This window comes from Sinocyclocheilus grahami, unplaced genomic scaffold (genome assembly GCF_001515645.1).
Source record: "Sinocyclocheilus grahami isolate Dianchi unplaced genomic scaffold, SAMN03320097.WGS_v1.1 scaffold146.1, whole genome shotgun sequence".
Taxonomy (NCBI): domain Eukaryota; kingdom Metazoa; phylum Chordata; class Actinopteri; order Cypriniformes; family Cyprinidae; genus Sinocyclocheilus; species Sinocyclocheilus grahami.
In genome coordinates, this window is record NW_015505325.1 from 936,458 (window position 1) to 959,462 (window position 23,005).

The 23,005-nt window shown below is 37.2% G+C and overlaps 1 protein-coding gene across 1 annotated transcript in view; it reads right to left on the bottom strand.

Moving 5' to 3' along the window:
* The window catches only part of LOC107591847 (cadherin EGF LAG seven-pass G-type receptor 3-like), a 45,240-nt gene that overhangs the window by 8,643 nt on the left and 13,592 nt on the right, over positions 1–23,005 (bottom strand). Inside the window, exons 2-22 of the mRNA XM_016281126.1 lie at positions 20,237–20,574; positions 19,596–19,884; positions 13,211–13,433; positions 11,909–12,024; positions 11,680–11,768; positions 11,337–11,494; positions 11,051–11,214; positions 10,330–10,455; positions 10,001–10,170; positions 8,864–9,049; positions 8,516–8,626; positions 7,940–8,108; positions 5,748–5,889; positions 4,616–4,736; positions 2,936–3,119; positions 2,751–2,852; positions 2,574–2,668; positions 1,357–1,566; positions 1,069–1,252; positions 378–527; positions 122–302 (exon numbers count right to left, since the gene is read on the bottom strand). Of these exons, the coding sequence (XP_016136612.1) occupies positions 122–302; positions 378–527; positions 1,069–1,252; positions 1,357–1,566; positions 2,574–2,668; positions 2,751–2,852; positions 2,936–3,119; positions 4,616–4,736; positions 5,748–5,889; positions 7,940–8,108; positions 8,516–8,626; positions 8,864–9,049; positions 10,001–10,170; positions 10,330–10,455; positions 11,051–11,214; positions 11,337–11,494; positions 11,680–11,768; positions 11,909–12,024; positions 13,211–13,433; positions 19,596–19,884; positions 20,237–20,574 (3,508 nt within the window). The remainder of the gene's footprint in view (positions 1–121; positions 303–377; positions 528–1,068; positions 1,253–1,356; positions 1,567–2,573; positions 2,669–2,750; positions 2,853–2,935; positions 3,120–4,615; positions 4,737–5,747; positions 5,890–7,939; positions 8,109–8,515; positions 8,627–8,863; positions 9,050–10,000; positions 10,171–10,329; positions 10,456–11,050; positions 11,215–11,336; positions 11,495–11,679; positions 11,769–11,908; positions 12,025–13,210; positions 13,434–19,595; positions 19,885–20,236; positions 20,575–23,005) is intronic.

Below are 23,005 nucleotides of genomic sequence, written 5' to 3' on the forward strand. Positions count from 1 at the left end.
TGCGCACACATTGTTAGAAAGACAATCACACTCACATATGAGTGTGTATGTGACAATACGCACATTGTCAGACTCTCAAGTGATCCGTGTGTTGTTTATCTTTAGTTAAACACTTTCTAACCTGACGCCACGGCGGTCTGTGTGGTATTTCGGGGGAAGTGCGGCCCCTAGGCTTCGATAAATGAGGAGGATGACAATGGAGACTGGTGCCTCTTGCAGTGACAAAGAACGCCGTGCTGTTGTTGCTTCTAATGTCTGATTGGCCAACAGGTTCCCAGGGCCAGCAGGAGATGGAGCTGAAACTAAACACAGATTTATTGCTCAATGCTTTTAAGCCTTGTAAGTGGGCTTAAAGAATGTGTATATGTGAGACTTACAGATGTTGCGCTGTGGCACTAGTGCAGTAGGGGGCAGCACAACATGTGTGTGAGCATCCCAAAGTGCTTGACCTCTGAACAGAGTACTGTGATACCGTGGAAACCATCTTTGCACATGTGTGTGGTTGTCAACGCGATCCAGAGTCATGACTGCAAAATACAAACACACACACTGCCTGAACTACAGGATTCTTTTAATAGATCAGTTTTTCTGCTGTAGGTGCACACTGCAGGTGTTAGTCTCACATTGATCTTTCTCAACTTCACCTCACACTGCACATGACAGATTATTTCCAATATTTACTTTTTCTCCAGAGTGGAAGTGCTATGCTTGTCGCATACAAAACTAATATTTACTGGACTGAAGCAACTTAATAAGCCACACATTATTTTATAAAAAAAACAAAAATATATTAAATATAAATATGAGTAATATACTATAAGTAATATAATTATTATTAAGTATTATGCCCATCAGTTAAAAAAAAGTGGTATTTGGTGCACAAGTAACACTTCATATTATGATCTGTACTTTCTTTGATGAACAAAGTTCAAAAGAACAGCATTTATCTGAAAGATAATTTTTTTATAATAATAATAATAATAATAATGTAAAAATCAATTAAATTAGTCCTTGTTGAATAAAAGTAATTACTTCTTTTGTATGTGTTTGTTGTGTATTGATGCTGACCGATGTTTGGGGCGACAAGTGCCACAGGATTGAGGTAGGTCTGTTTCATGTTCTGGGCGAGTATGCGGGTGTATTGCTCAAACAAATCGGCCAATCCCGCCGCTCCAGTCTGACCTGAACTTTGACCCCTCCACAACGCAGCACTGCCCGGACTCAACAAAGCGCTACAGGCTCGCAACACATTCTGCAGATAGAGACAGAACAAAGTAAGACGTTAATCAACTAGTCTCAATAAAACTGGAATGTCAAATCTCCAGCAATTCATCGGTTCCCTAAGGTAATGCACACCTCATTGAAATGTGCATCCTGAGTGGCTGTCAAACCAAAGCCTGACTGGAGGCTCTCAAAGGTCAGGAGGCGAGACAGCAGCCGCTCGGCTATCTGAAGGTCATTTCCATAGAGACGGGTTGTTGCCTCTGTGACATCACGAAGCTGATGGGCCAGTTTTTTCTCAATGATGGTGTTGAGTTCTGTCTCATTTCTCTCTAACGCCTCCAGCTACACACACACACAATGAAAAAATGTTTATGTAATATAGACAAGCAGCTCCAATACTGTGTGCATGACTGTGTGAAAGTTATGGATCTTAGACCTGTTTCACACATCCTGTGTCGACATGAGCTATGCATATTCAATTCAATTATGACAATTAAGCAGTTTGTAGCTACACTTTTGAGTTTTGGTTCAGTTTTGTGTAGAATAATGATTTTTGAAAGTTATATAAATGTAAGTATTTCATGAGTTATGTGATAATTCTCAAAGGCCATTTCCTAAGAATCACTTCATAATGTATGTGCTCTATTAAAGGTGACCTATTATGCCCCTTTTTACAAGATGTAAAATAAGTCTCTGATGTCCCCAGAGTGTGTGTGTGTGAAGTTTTAGCTCAAAATACCTTACAGATAATTTTTTATAGCTTGTTAAAATTGCCACTTTTAGGGTATGAGCCAAAACGTGCCGTTTTCGTCTTTCCCTTTAAATGCAAATGAGCTGGTGCTCCCAGGGAAGAGGGCAGAGCTTCAAGAGTTAAAAAATATCAGGGATGTTGGCTGATTTTTTAAAATGTTTTGGTCAATATTGAATATTAGAAATTGTGCATGCCCATTTCCCCTGTTTTTCTTTGTTGTTTTTTTTACAATTAATTTAGCTTTGCTGTAATAACATGTCATCCGCAATTAAAATGAATCTTTTAAAATACACTAATAATTTAATAAGACTGTTAAAAGCAATCTTAAATCAAAATGTATATATATTTTTCATACAGCATATTTTAATGTTATAGTACCTAAATTAATTTTAAAATGGCTAATTTTAGTAATTATCAAGTAAATTATCAGCCATGAAAATAATTATTGCCAATTATATAGAATTTTTATAATAATTTGATAAACTGAATAATCTTCAATGTAGTAAGCCAGAACATTTTTCTGCCAAAAATTATAAATAAATAATATGTATGAAACAGGCCTCAAATAGACAGTAAATGTGCAGGTATAGGTTCTCACGGCTGTGTTTAGCTCCACAAAAGGAGGAGAGGTGCAGTTGTACAGATCAGGGTCCAGCCATCCTCTCTCTCCATCACAGTGCCGAATTGCAGTTCCTTCGAAAACGATGAACTAATGCATTATGTGGACTTCAAAAAAAGACACATGAAAGACGCAGATGTGAATATACACACTCACCTACTGATCCTTTGGGACAGGGGACAGCAGCAGGCAGGTTGAACTTTGTTCTGGGCCACCAGATTGCTGATGTTATGGTCTTCGGACAACCATCATAGATTACTAAGAAAAGCGGGTGAAGAAATGATTAACAAATATGGAGAGAACAAAGGAATAATGGTTGGATGGATGGGTACAGTATTTACCTTCACAGCCTGGTTGTGTGACCTCAGCAAATGGATTGTCACACATGTTACACTGTCTGCCAATCACGCCGGGTCGGCACTGGCACTGGCCACTCTCAGGGTCACATGACCTTGAGAAGGAGCCCACTGGGTAGCAGTCACATGGCAGGCAGATGTCACTGCTCCGCCGTCGGTAATGAAACTCCTGACACACACAAAAACATCCATAACTTATGGATTTACAACACAAACTGATAAAAATCACAAAGCATAGTGATTATAACATAATAGCTAAAATAATAAACAAAATTCCTTCATATTTTTCAAAAGTCTGATAAAGTCTCTAAAGTCTGTGTGTGTTCATGTTTTCCTTTGGGATTGGAGTGTAATATACGGACAATGAAAAGCCTGATATACAGCGTGAGAGTGAGTAAAGCTTTATTATAGCACCCCAGAGTGAGGAACACACTTCTCTAATCTTTTAATTACTCCTAAACACACACACACACACACACTAACCAATTAACACCTCCCAGACCAGCTATACTGTATGTACATTTATATGTGAACATGTGGTCATTCACTCCTAAAAATAGTACCAAATCAAAAGAACATGCTTGAATTACATGTTTGTTTTTGACTATAACCATTTAAAGAATAAAATGGAAAGGTATTAACTGTACATGCTAGCAAAATGCATGTTTGTGAATACTATATACAGGAAAACGGCAGAATAACACGCTGCTATTAAGAAGAGTTTGTGCAACTTCATAACCCTAAAAAAAGCCATTTTTATAGCTGTAGTTGTCCAAATGATGATTTCAATTTATAGATTGCCTTGGGCAGGCAATTCAGGTTTGCATCTGTAATGCAACATTTGCAATTCCTATTCTCACTCATTTCCCCATTTTATTTGTGTACACTATATACTATATATTACATAGTATATTCTTTGAAAATAAAACAGCTAATAAAGTAAAGCTGGAAATGTGCCTAATAAATGTAAAATGTGTGTTCAAAAAAATGCATTGTAGCTTCACCACAGGCTGTTCCTGAGAAACTTGTTTTTTACTCCCCTGAACCTCTGAGAAGGTCAAGAACATGAAGTTTTCTCTGAGGAGCATAACACTCAGCATGTTTATGAAGCTGCTGGTTGTTGGAACAGCTTTTACTGTGACTGCTGATACAGAGACAGTATGGCCGTGTTCCTATGGAGTGTATAGAGTAGACTTGTACTTGCCTTGTCTTATGTTACAGGAACCCTCTAAGAGGGTTTAGGTATCTAAGCTTGCAGGCATCTTTTCTTACATTGCCACAGTTCACACCAAACAAGTTCAAATACAGATTTAACATTGAAAATAATAACGAATTTTTCTTGAGCACCAAGTCAGCATATTAGAGTGATTTCTCGTGGATCATGTGACACTGAAGACTGGAGTAATGGCTTTCAAAAAATTCAGCTTTGCCATCACATAAATAAATTACATTTCAAAATATGCAATATAAATATAATATAAAATACTTTGATCAAATAAATGCAGCCTTGGTGAGCATAAGAGATGTTTTTCAAAAACAAATCTTCCCAATCCTATACTTTCAAACGGTAATATATATATATCTAACATGATTATGATAATTTTTTTATTATTATTTTTTGGATGACCTAGTCATTTAACATACAGTATAACAGTGTGCATATACCTTGCAGTGGCAGTGTCCAGTGGTCTTATTGCAGTCCGTGTCAAAGCCTTTACTGGCTTCACAGTGGCAAGGTCCACATGTCGGGCTGCCCCACCAACCCCGAGGACACTGCTGCTCGACCCTACAAACACACACACACACACACACACACACACACACACACACACACACTTAGATTTGATCATATACCTATGTATCTAGGGCAGATCTGACATGGAGAGCGAGACAGTGCGACTTAGAGAGAGATGGAGCCAACAGATAAAAGGGAGCAGATGAGATTGCCGATGTTGTAAAGGATTTGGCTGAGCGTGTGTGTGTTTGAGGCAGGGGTTGAATTAGGGTCACATGAGTCACAGTCTGTCGGTAAACTTAAGTCTACTTTCATCCGTTCAAAGCTAGCAAACCTTAAGCACACACGCACACATGCAGCTAAGCAGAACAAATGCATTATTAACATGAACAAAAACTTATTCGCCATACACATCCAGCCTTTCGGATAAGCTTGAACACTGGATTAGTGTGACAGAAAACTCTCACACATGCACACAAATTCAGCCGTAAATCTGAACGCATCAATAAAGTCTTTGTCCATTTCTCACTGATTATCATACTGGTACATTTGCTTGTCAACTTATTAGAGATTATAGTCAGAATAAAAGTAACTGGGCAACATGACAAATGAGGTATGCAGTGGAAATCCTTTTTTTCAGTATTTTTGTCTTGTTTCCAAGCAAAAACTGAAAAATTATGTTTTCTTGAAAAACAAAATTGTGCAAAATAAAAATACATTTTTTTTCCCAGAGAATATAACTTGAAGTAAAATAATTTTTGTACCATATTAGAATTGGAATAGATTTATGATTAAAACAAGGGGGGACATTTTGGAAAATAAATAAATAAAAAAGAAAGAAAGAAAGAAAGAAAAAGAAAAAAAACAAATTTTTCCTAAATGTATCTTCTTTCAAGTATGTTAAGATATTGCTACTGAGCAGGACAAAAACAATATTTAAGAAAACATTTTTTTCAGTACATGTAATGATTCAGTAGGGATGTGTGTGTATGTATGTGTGTGTGTGTGTGTGCATTTGTGCTCATGTAATTGTGCATACAAGTGGTGTGTATGAATGTGTACCTGTGTTGACAGTACTGTCCATAGTGATTGTCCTCACAGTCACAGATATATCCATGTGAGTAGCTTGGCTTCCTGTGACACTTTGCTTGATTTTCACATGGGTTCAGCTGACATGCATCCATACAGCTTTTACCGTAGAATCCTGTATATGAAAAATGTAAACTGTTACAACACAATACTTTTTTCAATGTTAAAGTACTTTCTCAGCCATTCTTAGGTTTATTTTACTGAAACGTATAAACACTGTGACTGCTATCGCAAAGTTGGCTCAACCAATGATATAAGTTTGGGGTGGGGCTATCTGTTTGACCGACCAATGACAGATAGAGGGAGCGTTCCGGGAGCAGTCTGTATTCCAGAAAGAGTTCAAAAGTGTCATTATATCCTGAAAAATCAAGCTTTCTGTGATCTTTTGAGATTTAAGAGTTTAAAAAAAGATAAAAATAAATAAAACTTTATGATCGATCACATCAATTCAACCTTGACAGTCTGAGTGACACGTTTCAGTGTGAACTGTTTTGTGAACCTACAACAAATTAATGCATGATGAGGCAGTGACAAATATACTGGATGTAACAGCAAATCTTTAGTCTGTTACTCATTTCAGGTGGCTTAAAGGAACAGAAGCAAAAAACCTGCCTGTTTAAAGAGTCAAAAGGCAAAATAAAACATGACTAACATTATAGATGGATCTCGGGGGGGAAAATAATGCAATAAAATTGTATGATAAAAAGAAATTCATCCTCAAAAATAAAATAAAAGATACACATGCCCCAATTAAATCTACAACAACAAAATATACTTGAGGGGAAAAAACATCACACACCTCACATGCATATTGAATTTAAGGAACTGAAAGTATGTCACTCTCTATTCAAACCAACCAACAAAACAGCATAGCCTTGATCTCTCCTTTACTAGAGTCATATAGAAAAGCCTCCATCTGCATGACAACTGATCAAAAGACACAATAACCCCTTTTCTCTCTCTCTCTCACTCTCTTTCAGCAGGGAGATGTTTGAACTACTGTGCAAAAGTGTGTGCAAACCCTATTAAGATGAATGAAAAAAGCTCACTAATCAGAAATGGAATGCAGGAATACAATCATATGTTCTTCTGATGAAGCCTTCCATTGCTTTGAATGCTTCAGAAGTCACTACAAGATTACCATAAAGTCCTCAGAAAAAAAGCAACTTTATTCAACACATATTCAACTAGCAGGCTGCAGTACTGAGACTTATTAAAACTGCTAAATTATGTATGGGAATCTAACAAACAACAGAGCAAGAAGGAGAGAGATATTTCTGTTCTCAAATTTAAGCACTCTTAACATTCTGTGTGAGGGGGAGACAGAGAGAGAGAGAGAGAGATGTTGTACGTGTGGGTTTACTCTACCAGGAGGAGGTCTGAGAAATTAATTCAGAGTTTATGAGGGCAGTCTTTGATTTCTCTTTCTGCACAGCACTATTAATAACACTGGGCTGATGCAACTCTAACGGCATGAGAGTGAAGTGAACAAGTCTGTATCTTCATTTAGATGTGATGGGAGCTCTTACCAACACAAGCACTTGTAAATGTCTATCATCATGTACTCTGTTTGGGTGAACTATCAGACTGTTAACAGAAACCACCGACATGCTCTATGTATTATTAATACACATATACAGTGGGGAAAAAAAGTATTTAGTCAGCCACCAATTGTGCAAGTTCTCCCACTTAAAACAGACGTCTGACACCACACTGAAAACTGAAAAAAAATACATGTGGGATTCAATAACCAATTTAGAAAGAAGTTCAATTTTAGTATACTGAATGTTTTAAAACAAAAAGAAAGAAGAAAGTACAATTTTGTGCTTCTAAGTTTAATCGAATAAGTACATTTATGATTGATCATGTGAACTCCTTTGTGTAGACAGCAAGATGTTCTTCTTCCACTGAAGCACAAGCTGCTCTTTGGATCTTTCTCAAATCATGCTGGAGAACATGATCACCAATATTTCACAAACTTGTAAAGTTAATGCAGCTCGAGTGCTGCAACTTTCCATTAAAATATATAAATTGTAATGAAAAATGGCATTAAGTTAGAAGATAGATCTTCACTAGTGGTCTTAAACATTTGGACCCTATTGTACGTAAATTAAACATTTTAATTCTGTAGATTTTGTATCCAGTGATCATAATCCAAATCTTACCTGGTTCACAAACACAGGTGTGTCGATCCCATTCATCGGTGCATTGGCTATGGGCGGGACAAGGGGAGGAGTTACACAGGTTGCCAACATTACAGCCAGTCTCCACCTTGATTGTTCTGGAAGGGCGGGGCAATGCAGGGGAATCAGGACGCACCCCCAGACGCACCCCCTGAGGATACATACCGGAACATACAGCACACAGATATAAGTATGCATCCCAATCAATGACACATCATTGAAAAAAAAAACTAAAAAATTAATAATAATAAAATTAATGTCCTTTTTTCTAATAAATTAAATGGAAATTATAATAAACACTATAAATGGGAATTTACTTGGTAAATGCTTTGCTGACTGCACATTTGAAGGAACTTTAATATTATGTCTGTTATCTAAGTTTTCATTAATTATTCAACTAATTGTCTGCTTGTTAAAATCTAATGACACATTAGGAATTCATAACTACCAATAATTAAAGACGGCTGCAGAAGCAGAAGTGTGGTGAGCACAGTTGAGATCAACACAGGTTATTATAAAAAGAGAACGCAAAAATGACTGAAAGTTACAAAGACGGACCTGAATGCAACCACGTATCCCATTTTGCACCTCTCCTGACCCTAAAACTCCACCCACATGCAGGTGCTTCACCTTTACACCATTAATCTCATTCCCAACAATGACTGTTCCCTGTGACAGAGAGAGATTTGAAGAGAGGCAGAGAAAGAGATGGAGAGAAAGTGAGGTTATATTATTCCATAGTGTTTAATCACTAGACCAGCGACCTGTGTCTGATTTGTAGTTTAATCCAGAAAGATTAGGATCCGATATTCCAGATTAAGGATTACAACATGGGATTATAACAGTTTATTATAACAGTCAGTCAGCGACATAATAGGGGTTAGATGTGTGAGTGTATGTGTGTACCTGATACAGTCCAAAGTCCAGTCGGACTGTAGCAATATATCGAGTCTCTCTGCCACTCCTGACATCACGGAGCTCGAGCTGTAGGTCATGCCAGCGTCCATCACACACCTGAACCTGATCCAGTCTCAACCTGACTGGCCGAGTTGAACCCCGTGCCACAGAAAACACCAACTGACCCGAAACCACCTGGAATCAGACACATACAAATCAGGGTTTTTAATAATTAACCATTACTCAATTTCATTTATTGTTTGCATAGGATATGAGAGCTATACTTGATCATCTAATCATCTGGAGCTTGGTGCATAATTGTCTACTTCAAAGTGCTATAGGAAGTCAAGCTAGCTTTATTTAATTAACACTGTGCTTCTAGTGAAAATGTTTGTTTCCGACTCCAAAACAGCTCATGTTTTCCTTTCATCGGGCTCTTAATGATTTCAGACATTTCTTGGAATATCTGAAGGCAAACAAGCCCAGGTTTTTCCTTAATGCCAGAGAGCATTAGAATAGTATAGCTTTTACACAGGAGGAATAACTTGGTTCATAAATTATGGAGGCTTCAATCCTTTGATTCTACTTGCCTTTAATGAAAATTTGTGTCATTGTTTTATTAAATGAAGATGAAATAGTTATACAAAATAGTAATACATTTAAAACTAAAACAACTGAAACAATTGTAATTAAAAAACAAATTGTAATAACTTCCTCTTTCCACCAATTAGACTATCTAATTTAAAGAAAAAACAGTTATGACAGTTTTTACAGTAAACCTTGACATTAAATTAAATTAAAATGTAAATAAATTTGAATCAAATTTAAATGATATGTAAAAGTAAACTTAAATGTAAACATTATTATCAAACTATAATTATCAAAATAAAAATTATTATTAATTTTGCTTTGGTGGCCAAACATTTCACCTGATTGGCTCCAGAAAACAAACAAATAAATAAATAAATCAGTACAAGAAAGAAAGTCTAATAATTCAAAATGTCAATTTGAAATCATTTTATTAGTAATCAGATAAAACAGACTACAAATATGACAGGGCTGAACTTTTTCTAGTGGTTTTCTTTTCCTTTCTGTGTGCATTACTGAATGTTACATGTTACTCAGTGTGTTTGTAAGTGTGCATACCTGAAAGATCAAGTTGGTGTATTGTCCAGCTTGAGCCTGCAGGAGAACTCCCTCTTTTGATCTGGTGCGGAACACCAGCCCCATGTACCAGGGCGTAGTGATGGTGACTTCATTCTTCAAGTCCCACCACAGCGCACTGTTTCCAAGGAAACGATGAGGGTGGGACATCACTGTGAAAGAATCATTCCAACACTACGATCATCACCATGGCATTAACATTTAGTAATAGTTCCTATTTGATACTGGCATTCTGACTTAATATTCACTTAAAGATCAAAAGAGAAATATTTTATGTATTTATGGGTTTTGTATTTTTATGTGGGTCTCACCTAAGCTGCAGTCCTTCCCTCCAAATCCAACAGGGCAATCACAGGAGTACGTTTCCCAGCTCTCCCTACATGTGCCGCCATTCTGGCATGGGTTTGATTTACAGAAAGGCAGTTTGGCACTGCAACCTAATACAGACAGAGAGCATTACCTCACAACTGCTGCAGCCAATCGCAGAAACATCACAATCAGCATAATAACAGCCAATAATAAGGCAAAATAACCACAAATGCTCACAAAATTCTACAATACCATTCAAAACGTTTTTTAAAAACAAGTCTCTTATGCTCACCATTTATTTGATATTGTAAAAATAGTAAAATTGTTAACTATTTTTAGCATTTAAGATTTATATGTTTTAATATGTAATTTATCCCTGTGATGGCAAAGCTTCAGTGACACATGATCCTTCAGAAATCGTTCTAATACGCTAAATTGCTGCTGAAACATTTCTTATTAGTGTATGTTGAAACAGTTGTTCTGCTTAATATTTTTGAGGAAACTGTGATTCTTGGATGAATGGAAAGTTTGAAAGATCATAATTTCATCTTTTAATTTTTTTTTTACAATGTTATTTTGATTAATGATTTTTCGATTAATTTCTATCAAACCAAAAATTCTTACTCCAAACTTTTGAATAGTAGTGTATGTTGACATCATGCGAGTCAATCACAAATACAGGACGTCACTATCATCACACTGTAAACAATCACACACACACACCAGGTAAAGTGCCATTATTAGCGATGAATCCTGCCATGTCCACTGGTCTGTTATCAATATGCAGGTCTTTCATGCAGCCAATAAATTCTCTTGTACTAAACGGGAAATTCTCAGGTAGGTTAGGAACTCCACCCAAAAACAATGGGCCAGTCAGATCCAAAGACCTGTGAGAAGAACAGGAGGAGAGAATGAGAGAGATGATAAATGTGTTCTCCTGAGAACACACATCCAACACTTTTCATGTGTACATATATAAATATGTATATATGAGGGTGTGTGCACTCACTTTTTGCTGCTGGTCTGTCTTCCCTGTGCAGCACAGCTGTAGTTGCCGAGCTGAGAGCCAAACCTCAGAGAAACGGCTGTGTCACAGTCATCTACACTCAAGACAGCGACCTTCTCATCAGACGGACCCTGAACGTCACCGCTCACACTACGCTTTGGCTAGATACAAGCACAAACCAGTCCTCATAAGTACACAAAGCACATGACACATTCTGAATACACAATAACAACTGTTACAAAAAATCTAGGAGCTATAATCTACAGAGGAAGTATATAGGGAGTCTATAATATCAGAGGAATAGTTAACAATTTAGGAGGCAAACTTCTTCAGAGGACCTTCTCACCTTGTTGTAGTAGTGGATGTGAACGGTGTGCCAGTTGCCATCACTCACTCCGCCAGGCAGGTATGGACTCACCTGAGTAGATGACTCACCTGTGCAAGTCACACAGAGATTCACACATCAGAATTACCCATTTCATATTATAATCCCATATTAAGATCATAGATGGGTCCAGGATTTATTTAAACTCTCTGAACACACAAATCCCCCACACCCCTCTTTTTTTTTCTACCTGTGGAGTATTTAAGAACCATTTGTCCATCCAGTATCTCCAAAGCAAGGAAGTCGTGCTTCTCATTAAACCGACCGTTGTAGAAGAGCAAACCATTACTTTCCAATGTGGCAAACCTACAAAACACATTTAATGCTCATCAAAGATCTGGAATGACTCAGTATAGGTCCATTTAGAGTTTTATAATGTGATGTCCGCAAAACTGAGAAGAGTACACTCAGCATAAAATGATCTCTAAAGTAATCCCACTCGATATCTAGACAACATAGGAAGTTTTCATGGCAGTGGTTCAGCAAACAATATCCATTAAAACTTTCAAAGTCAAAAAGTATGCACATTTATAGTAATATTGATGGGTTCTTATATGTTTACGTCACATTTCTGTTATTCATGTAAATCTTTCATTAAATTATGAACTTTCAACATATTTCAGCACTGAAGCACTCTCTTAGGATGCACATCAGATGAAAGTCAGAATAATAATTTTTCTTTTTGCTACATAAATTTATAGCTGGCAAGTCCTCTCTGGAGAGCAAACAGATTCACTTTAAACATCTTTTAGTTTGGTCAAGACAAAACACTGACAAAAGGCCTGAGCTGTGAGAGAGACGGCCCTTGTTTATGCTCTACTGAGCAAAGACTTTTAGATTTAAAAGAGTTTTTTATAGGACATGGTCAGTCTCTAAATTGCACACTGTAGCACAATGGTTATCTTTTGGTGCAGAGAGGCAAGACTTTAACCGAGAGAAAGAGAAGGATTTCATATTATGGCGTGTCTAGGGAGATGAGAGAAGGTTGTGCCCTTTCTGGATGTGTTGATATTTGACCAAGTTAATAAATAAAATAGCTATGTTTTAGCCACTCTGGAGATTACAACAAACAACCATTATATTACCTCTGTGCCACAGCAGCCAAACCCTGACCAATCGCATCAAACACATGACCAGAAAATAGCACTCACAAGGGAAAGGAAAAAAACAGAACAGGATGAAAGAAGAGAAAGAGTGCTAAAGAGATTTTCTTATGAGAGAGTATGAAAGCGAGAGGAGAGAATATAAGAAACAGATCACGGAGGAGAAAATACGATTTATGATATTTACATATATAATATTTAAAAGCGTGAGAAAGAGTGGTAATATTTTATATTATTACTATTTAAAATAATTTCTCCTATCTGAAAAAAAAACTCTTTAAATCATAAATCATACTACTCTAAAAAGAAAATCTTGGTCATCTCTGTCAATATTTTGGACTTGACATGACCTAAGACCAGATAACAGGTGTGTTCATGTGTGTACTCACGAGAGAGAGATGGAGAGGTGGAATCGTTGACGGAGCCCCCTGAACATCATGAATGATTTTGGCGGAAAGGATCTGGTGGTGACAGAGCAATATGGCTTCTCATAACCTCCTGCAGGACACTCACACCTGAATCCCCCTCCGGAGAGCTCACGACATGTACCGCCGTTACGACAAATGCCTGCCACACACTGGCCACCACGCCGGTCAAACTCACAACGCTCGCCTGAGACAGACAAAGAAAACAGGAAATTTAAAATACTCACATGCACATGTTGATATTCACTTATTCAATTCAATCTTACTCCTTTACATTGTTTAACTTTGAAAATTGTACTGCACTACAAAAATTAGGTGCTGATCTTTTTAAAGATAATAAAAAAAACGCTAATAAAATAATAACATTGTTAAAGTTGGCATGAAACTGAAATCTATGGAATCTTCTGATCTTATACTTCTTAAATCATTTAGTTTGCAAGCTCAATGCAAGCTCATGATTTTAGCACACATTCCTCTTGACAGCACCAAACTGAATATTCAAAAGCCATCTAAAATAAGTTGCTGTGCAGAAAATAAAAATACATAAGCAGGTCAAAGGCCTCTGAATACCAACTGAATTTAATTTTTCTGACTAACTAAAATCATAAATTGTTAAACAGGAAGGAATTTCTTCATAGGGAATAACTAATGCATAGTTTCTTGTCAGTAGTGGTGCTGATTGTATAACAGTGTTCTGATATTGCAAGATGTATCATTTGAATTGAATTAAATGGCTTTTAGAATGTTTTATTATTTAACATGTCTCATAATCCCTTTTCAAAGTGTATGCCCCTGGCTCTAGTTAAACCATATGGACTGTCTGACATGAACACAAGCAATTCGGAGAAAACATTTCACACTGACTGCTCCTGCACACGGAGCCCTTCCTGACACACATTCAGAGACCTACAGCAATTTCTTTAAACTCCTCAACCAGAACTGCCAGAAACACACACACACAAACAACTTGAACATAAACATAACATGTTCAAACTCAAAAATACAAACACTCTTTCTGTGTTCAATGAGGTATAAAGTAAAGTCCAAGAACAAACAGAGAAAAATAGAACTGTCTTCACATATCCACAACAAATACAAGTGATGGCACACAGAGATATTCACCTACATATACGACAAGAGTATTCAAGCGCAGTTCTCTCTACATGGACAAAAGGTGAGCTTTTAGGAACACACATGCTCTCCAATACACACACTTGCACAACACTTGCTTAAACAAATCTCCATTGATTCTCAGCTGACTTTAAATCATGTAAAATCCAGCAGGGAAAGGCTTTAAAACCCTCTCTGCAAATATCTCTCCATCTTTAGTCTCTCTATCTTCAGTCTCTAGATACTTTTGTCCTTTTATATTTGTGTCAGGTGTTCGCTCTCTCTCTTTTCTCCAGCTGTTCACTTCCTGACTTACTATTAAGAGCACTTCTCCCTCGTTCTTCCCCTCTCTTTCTCTACCAGTTTCTCTCTCCTCCATTGCACCTATCCACTCCATCCCCTCAGAATATTTGGTAATGTATTCTCTCCCCTTCGTTCAAATGATGTTTAATTCATCAAAGCTATTCTTCTCCTCTTGGGCTAAACTACCCTCTCTACCCAACCCCCACCACACAAATGGTACGGCCCTCGGGGGATCCTGCATCTGCCCCTGCTTTCCTCCTTCCGTTGGATTTCTTTTTCTCTCTTTTACTTTCTCTCATACTGCAGCACTTGTATTACTAAGAGTTGCTCATTTAACTTCAGACTGACTTCACTGCTGAGAGTTTAGGTCAGTTTAACCCCCATGGCCACACATATACACTGAAAAACAAACTGGTTAGCGGTTGTGCTGTACCACCAGTCGCCACCGTCTAGTTTCAGCATCAGATGGTGTGCCCAAAGTCCACTCACAGCTCTTTCAATGGCCATCTGATGCATATTTCATAGAAAACTGGCATCGTTTGATTGGCAGGCTGCTGCATAATTTTCAAGTGCTTTTTTGAAAGAACTAGTAGCTGGATTTGGAAACACTGAAGATGCTCATGGCCAGGGCTGGATTGAAATATTGATTTTCCTATTTATCGTGATATTCCTTTGAAAGATTTCAATACTGAGTCTTTAAATGCCAAGATCGATTGCTCACACCATGACGATTTATTTTTTAGCAAGTCTATTTATAGGTACGTCTATATATTTTACCCGTATTTGCAGTCCAAATGTATGGAGGACTAGGAAGGATAATATAGAAATTAAGAAATAAGTTATCAAATTGATCATTTAAACATAATAAGAAATAAATATATATATTTTTTTATTATGTAATAAATGTTATTATTGTTTATATAAGAAATGTTTAAAAAAGTAGATAAATAATAAATTAATAAATCATGTTTAAACTGCAAAATACATATTTATTGCCATTTACTTTTCTTTGTCCATTTGCTGATTGCTTTTCTTTGTTGTTTTGTCAAATGCTTTACTTTATCCATTAGCCAATCAAGTAAACAACAAAAAAGCCATTTGGCAAACCAATCATGGGAGCAACCAACCAACTTTTGACTTTTGACATACGCCACTCAATTTTTAATCATTTTATACATACGTTATCCTGTTAGTGTTCCACTGTACCACCCACAGTACACTGCATGTTTTTTGAGAGTTACCTTTGTGGCATATCTTTGGAAAGCTGAGAGTCGAATGATTGTGATTCAAATGATGCAAACCATTTTAAGATACAATCAACACAGCAGTTACAATCAGTGTCTTTGTCAGACCGCCAACAAGGCTTCATGCTGTGAGCCCATTGTGTTTTCCAGCTATAGTCATCTGCAGGCATCTGTTTACAAAAAAATGTAGGCAGCATGTTTTTTCCCCCTTTTTCAGTGTGTTAAAAGTTCTATTATTCAATACCAGAAAGACATACAGTGACACTCTAAGGTGTCCTAGTTGTCCTAATGTTTACAAAAAAATTTAGGCAGAATGTTTTTTCCCCCTTTTTCAGTGTGTTAAAAGTTCTATTATTCAATACCAGAAAGACATACAGTGACACTCTAAGGTGTCCTAGTTGTCCTAAACAGAACAAACCTCAGAGTGTCACCTTTTAAAAGAGACCAAAACCATGCAAATACTCCAAAAGGTTCAAGAACAGCATGCAATTTACTTTGGGTATGCCTTTTTTAGGCGTTTTAGGCAAATTTGACAGGAATGCTAAAGGGTTAAAACACCTTAATGGTGGATTTGTTTCTTTTTTCACAAGACTTTAACTGATGGACTGGAGCGGTGTGGATTACTTGAGGATTATTGTGATGTTTTAATCAGCTGTTTGGACTCTCATTCTGACGGCACCCATCCACTGCAGAGGATCCATTCAAATACTCCAAAAGGTTCAAGAACAGCATGCAATTTACTTTGGGTATGCCTTTTCAGGCATTTTAGGCAAATTTTACAGGAATAAAGGTTTTAGAGGTTAAAAAAAACATTTTTTTTAAATATTTTTTTAATTTTCATAATAAATGCAAATTAAAAATGTATATCCACAGTTGGTATCCACAGAGCAGTTTTTGTTTATAGATTATTTATATTTGACAGTTTGACAAAAATTATTAAATAAATTCACATGTTTGTCATTTACCAAGCAAGAAGGATCCTTAAAGGGTTAGTTCACCCAAAAATGTAAATTAGTCCACAAATTACTCACCCTCAAGTCATCCTAGGTGTATATGACTTTCTTCTTTCAGACGAATCCAGTCGGAGTTATATTAAAAATTGTCTTTGATCTTTCAAGCTGTTTAATGCCACTCAGCGGGTGTTGCATGCATCAGTATGCAATTCTCAAAAATACGAAATTGTTCAAAACGGACAGCACACAAACATTTCCATGAAGCATGGTCAAAAGCAAGTCAACTCACCCTTATTTATATACAGCACTTCAATACAGATTGTGTCAAAGCAGCTTTACATTGTTAAACTGGAAAATAGTGTCAATAATGCAAACAAAATTCAGTTATGCAGTAAAGCAGCTCTAAAGAGGTCAATATTTCAGTTAAAGTCAGTTCATCTTTGATACAGTGATGTCATCATCATCCAGCTCAGTTAAGTTCTCTTCAAATAGTGTCTCTGCAATCGTTGCAAGTCATTAATATTCCCAAAAATTAAGTGTTTCCAAATAAGCAAGCCAAAAGTGACAGAAAATTGAGAAAAAACCTTGGTATAAACCAGGTTCAGGCCAGTTCTCCTCTGGCCAGACGAAACAACATGGTGTTTTTCATTGTGGTCTTTGCTGAGGTTTTGTGCCAATGGCCATATAGTTGATGAGGCCTTCACTGGGGATCTGTCTTTGGGGCTCATCTAGTTGACATGGTCTCTAATTACATTCAAGGCTGTAGAGTGGTCTCCACCATCTGGACTGGATACGGACTGTTATATTTCAATAATTTACTGTTTTTGCTGTAGGCCTACTTTGGATCAAATAAATGCAGGCTTGGTGCGCAGAAGAGACTTCTTTAACCTGTTAGAGTGTCACCTTTCAAAAGAGACCAAAACCATGTATGTACTCCAAAAGGTTCAAGAACAGCATGCAATTTAGTTTGGGTATGCCTTTTCAGGCATTTTAGGCAAATTTTACAGGAATAAAGGTTTTAGAGGTTAAAAAAAAAAAAAAAAGTTAAATATAATAATTCATAATAAATGCAAATTAAAAATGTATATCCACAGTTGGTATCCACAGAGCAGTTTTTGTTTATAGATTATTTATATTTGACAGTTTGACAAAAATTATTAAATAAATTCACATGTTTGTCATTTACCAAGCAAGAAGGATCCTTAAAGGGTTAGTTCACCCAAAAATGTAAATTAGTCCACAAATTACTCACCCTCAAGTCATCCTAGGTGTATATGACTTTCTTCTTTCAGACGAATCCAGTCGGAGTTATATTAAAAATTGTCTTTGATCTTTCAAGCTGTTTAATGCCACTCAGCGGGTGTTGCATGCATCAGTTTCAAAATAAATTAAATAAAAAGCGACCATCCATAAAAAAAAATGTCTCACACGGCTCCGGGGGGTGAACAAAGGTCTCCTGTAGCGAATCGATGTGTTTTTGTAAGAAAAATATCCATATTCAAAACGTAATAATCACTTTAATGTAGCTTGCACCAACAGTCCTACACGGAAGCCGCTCCGAGCGGATGACGTATGAGGTCAGCTTTGCGCATGTACTGCTCAGAAGTGACGCACGCGGAAGCGCAGGGGAGAGATCAAAACAAAACACTGGTCACTTATTAGAAGTACAAAACGAGGATTTGTAAAGAAGAATGTCGGAGGATTTCGATATAAGCCAAGAGGAGACTGGTTTTCCTTTGCTAAAGTAAGGAAACTTTGCTTCCTTTGCTCCTGTTAACAAACGTTGGTTTTCACGAGACTCATCGGGGCATGCGCAACACTGAACACATATGTCATCCGCCCGGAGCTGCTTCCGTGTAGGACTGTTGGCGCAAGCTACATTAAAGTGATTATTACATTTTGAATATGGATATTTTTCTTACAGAAACGCATCGATTCGCTACAGGAGGCCTTTGTTCACCCCCCAGAGCCGTGTGAGACACTTTTTTTTATGGATGGGCGCTTTTTATTTAACTTCTCTTGGACTGATGCATGCAACCCCCGCTGAGTGGCATTAAACAGCTTGAAAGATCAAAGACAATTTTTTATATAACTCCGACTGGATTCGTCTGAAAGAAGAAAGTCATATACACCTAGGATGACTTGAGGGTGAGTAATTTGTGGGCTAATTTTCATTTTTGGGTGAACTAACCCTTTAAATAATTTATAGCATTAGCTAAGATTTTTTTTTTCATACATAAACAAAACTGACATTAAAACTGAAACATTCATAAATTAATCAGAAATGAATCCAATCAAATTCGGAACGGAATACAGTTTGTGAATTAGAATCTAATTGGATTGGAAATCTGTGCCTATATCCAGTCCAACCCCTATAATCAAATCTTTGAAAGATATTCTGTGCTTTCCTGTCTAACCACACAAGAAACATCAAATGCCAAGGGTTGTTGGGTTTGTTGGATCAGTGTGCCAACCTGTCTGTTGCTGCCTGTTGGGCTGCATGAACATGACAGTTTTTATTTTCATCTTTCTACTGTACATCCAACAGCCAACTTTAGTACACATTTGAAATGTTGCTGTTGATTTTGGCAGTGTGAACCAGCCATAAGTGGGCAATTCTTGGCCAGAATAAACTGCAAAGTGCACAAGACGTTCTTTTGCAAGTCTTTGCAAGACTTCCCATCATCTAGAAAGACACAATAACACATCTCTTACTAAAATACATAATCACACTCTCACCTGTGTAATCCTCTCGGCAGATGCAGGTGTAACCTCCCTCTCTGCGAGCGCACACTCCTCCATTCATGCAGGGGTTTGAGTAACACAGGTTAATTTCAATCTCGCAATAATCTCCTGTAAATCCGGCAGGGCAGCGGCAGCGCAGCCCTGTGATGGGATGGATGGGCCGGAACAGCGTGGATGGGGAGGCGATAAAGGGAGCAGAGCTGTTGAAGCGGAGAACGCTGATGCACTTCATGTAGTTCTGACATGGCTCACGTAAACACACGTTATCATCAAATGGGAGAACCTGCCGGAATACAAAATACAGCATCAGAGAAGTGTGAGTGTGTCTGTATGTTTGTGTGCGGGCTCACCACAAAAAGTATGGAGGACTAGGAGACTGCTTTTATTTTTATTCACATTTCAAATTTTATCCAAGCTTAAGAGGGCCGTGTCTTAAAATTCAGCTGAACGTTCATTGGCTGGTTCAATGCTCCTATTCTATCAGCTTAGTAAAATCATTTTGTAAATGCAAAAAAAGGAAATTTAGTGTTGCATTTCAATGTTTTATTAATTTCTAATCGATATATCACATTTATTTTAAAGATACATTTTATATTTTCTTATCTAATGATCTTTACAAGGCAGCTGTATGTTACCTCCATATGTGCGAGGGCGTTGAGTCTAGGTCTGTTGAGGTACAGCTGCTCCTCCAGAGCCTCCGATGGGAAAAACTGCCCTCCTGGCAATGCAGCGGAGAAACTAACGTTGAGCACCTTTCCTGCATCTGCATCCGGCTGCACGTTAAACACAAACACATCATCAGGAGAGACTGAAAGCACTGCTGACACCCCTTCCAGGAAGTGAGTGAGCAGCGGGGACAGGAAGTGCTCCTGGGACATGTTCTGGAGTCGCACAGTGATGCTGCTGCTGAGCATCTCCTCCGTAATGATGAGAACCCGCAACACACACTGAGCACTGATGCTGTGAATACCATCTGAGAAACAGACAGAGACAAAGGAAGATGAAGTGAGTTAGAGAGCAATAATATACTTGAAATCTACAAGCCTTGTCCTGTATCACAGTATGTGTAAAAGCAGTTTGTCAAATAACTTTAGTTTAGAAGTTAAGTGATAAGAACATGTCTGACAGCTCAGTCAAATATCACTTCAGTTTGCAGTCACACAGTCTGTTTTACTGTTGTAAAGCTGTGTAGCTGTGAGAGTTGTACTTCTTCAGAGGTCCATCTCAACATGCGACTGAGTCAGGTTGGTGTCAGTACAGCTTGTGATATCATCTACAGCTCACTGACTGTGAAATTAGCAACATGCTGCAGAGTGAGTCATGTATGTTCATCAAACGCACAGATACTTTATTCTCATACACACACAAAGGCATATAGTACATACAACTTCAGAAATACACACAGAGAGTTTAGAGCTGAAAAGAGAGTATGCTGAAAATACAGAGGGATAAAGGAAGAAATAAAGAAAAGATTCAAGGGTTTCGGTAACTGAGCAGATATTGTGTAGGTGAACCTAATGAAAACATGTCCAGGTGACATTTCACCCCAAAATCAAAAGATGGAGGAAGGCATTTTGTTTTGTATATAAAAAATGATGTGGATTTTAAAACTTTTTTCATGACGTTGTTGTGAACAAACACACTACCTATTGATCAGACCTTTTGCTTTGCAAGCATTTCTGGGTTTTTTTGTAATTCTATACTCATAAGATGCTTACTAGTGTAAAGGTATGTTCACATTTAACATTTTACAGTGAATTTTCACAGGCAAAATTCAGTCATTTCAATAGGAATCCATGCAATAAAAAAAACATTATAAGCAATTTATAATTTCCCCACACAAATTTTACATTGGATTCAGGTTTTTCCACACAAATTTGCTACATTGACCAACTGAAAGCTGCTTGGTTTAATATCGACTTCTTTGTGAATGGTGCTTTGCGCATTACTACACTACTGACTGTGGGCAATGGACTGTTTTTGTCCACAAAACTTTGCTAATGTGACTGCACTTTAAATAGATAGCTCACCCAAAAATGAAAATTCTGTCATCATTTACTCCTTTTCATGTCATTCCAAACCTGTATGAATTTCTTTCTTCTGTTGAACACAAATTAAGATATTTTGACAAATGTTGGTAACAAAATATTTTCAGTTCCCACTGACTTCCATTGTATAGACATAAAATGCAATGGAAGTCAAGGGAAACCGAAACTGTTTCAGTCACCAAGATTCTTCAAAATATTTTTTGTGTTCAGCAGAAGAAAGAAATGGATACAAGTTTGGAACGGCATGGGGGTGAGTAAATGATGACAGAATTAAAATTTTTTGGGTGGACTATTCCTTCAATACTTTATTTGCTATAATACAATGTTTTTAAATTAGCATAAATTAAAGGCAAATACTAATATGATGCATCAATTATATTTAAATAAAATGTAATTGTTGGCATTGTTCTGCATTATGGGGATGATGAGAGTTGGGGAAAATATGCATCATAAAAATCTAAATTTGGCCTAAAAACCGGCCTTGTTTTTCCTTCGAGAGGGTAAAATATTTCCTTTTTAGGGTAAAATATGACCCAGACAAATTCTTGGTAAGCCTATTGACATGCAGCTGTATACATTCATATGTGTTTGGGTTTAAATATTACAGCCACTGACTCTGAATTTGGACCATTTATCCCTTTTTGGGCTGTGAGTTTGAAAATACACACCATTGCACTATTATCATTAAAGTGACCACCGAAGCATGCAGGAGTGCTGTTTCTGTTTGAAGATCTTTGATACTCCAGTATCAGTAACACCAGTCCAAGCAATTCTGAATCATGTTATTCAGCATATCCATGCTGTTTGTACAACATTGATGACATTTTCACAGTTGCCTTTCCATTTTCGAAAATGTTTTGGCTATAAAGTGCATGAATACAGTTTTGGCAGCAAGTCACTCTAAAGTCGATTTAAATTGAGTGAAAGAAAATTACACACAGAAGAGGAAATGATTCAGCAGACAGTGAGCAGGAGAGCGAGATGGGGTGAGGGGTGAGGCTGCTGGAGGCTGGTAAGGAGGAGTCAGGGATGTGAAAGTATAAAAGCACAGAAGATAAAATGAATGGGGGAGGGGAGAAAGAGTAACGTTAGATCACAATGTCATCCCCTTAAAATCACGCCTTTCATACTGATAAGCAGTTCTTATAAAATATACCATCCATCCCCCACTTCTGTCTCACGCACACACAGAGAGAAACAAGACGTTCTTTTAGACTCAACCACACCTGCCATTTTAATCCATTCACTGTAAAAATTACGGTGACAATGTATATTCGTGCTTGTATATTATATAACTTATAACCATATATTTCATGATGTATTGTTTACATACTTTACCAAAATCTGCATTTCACA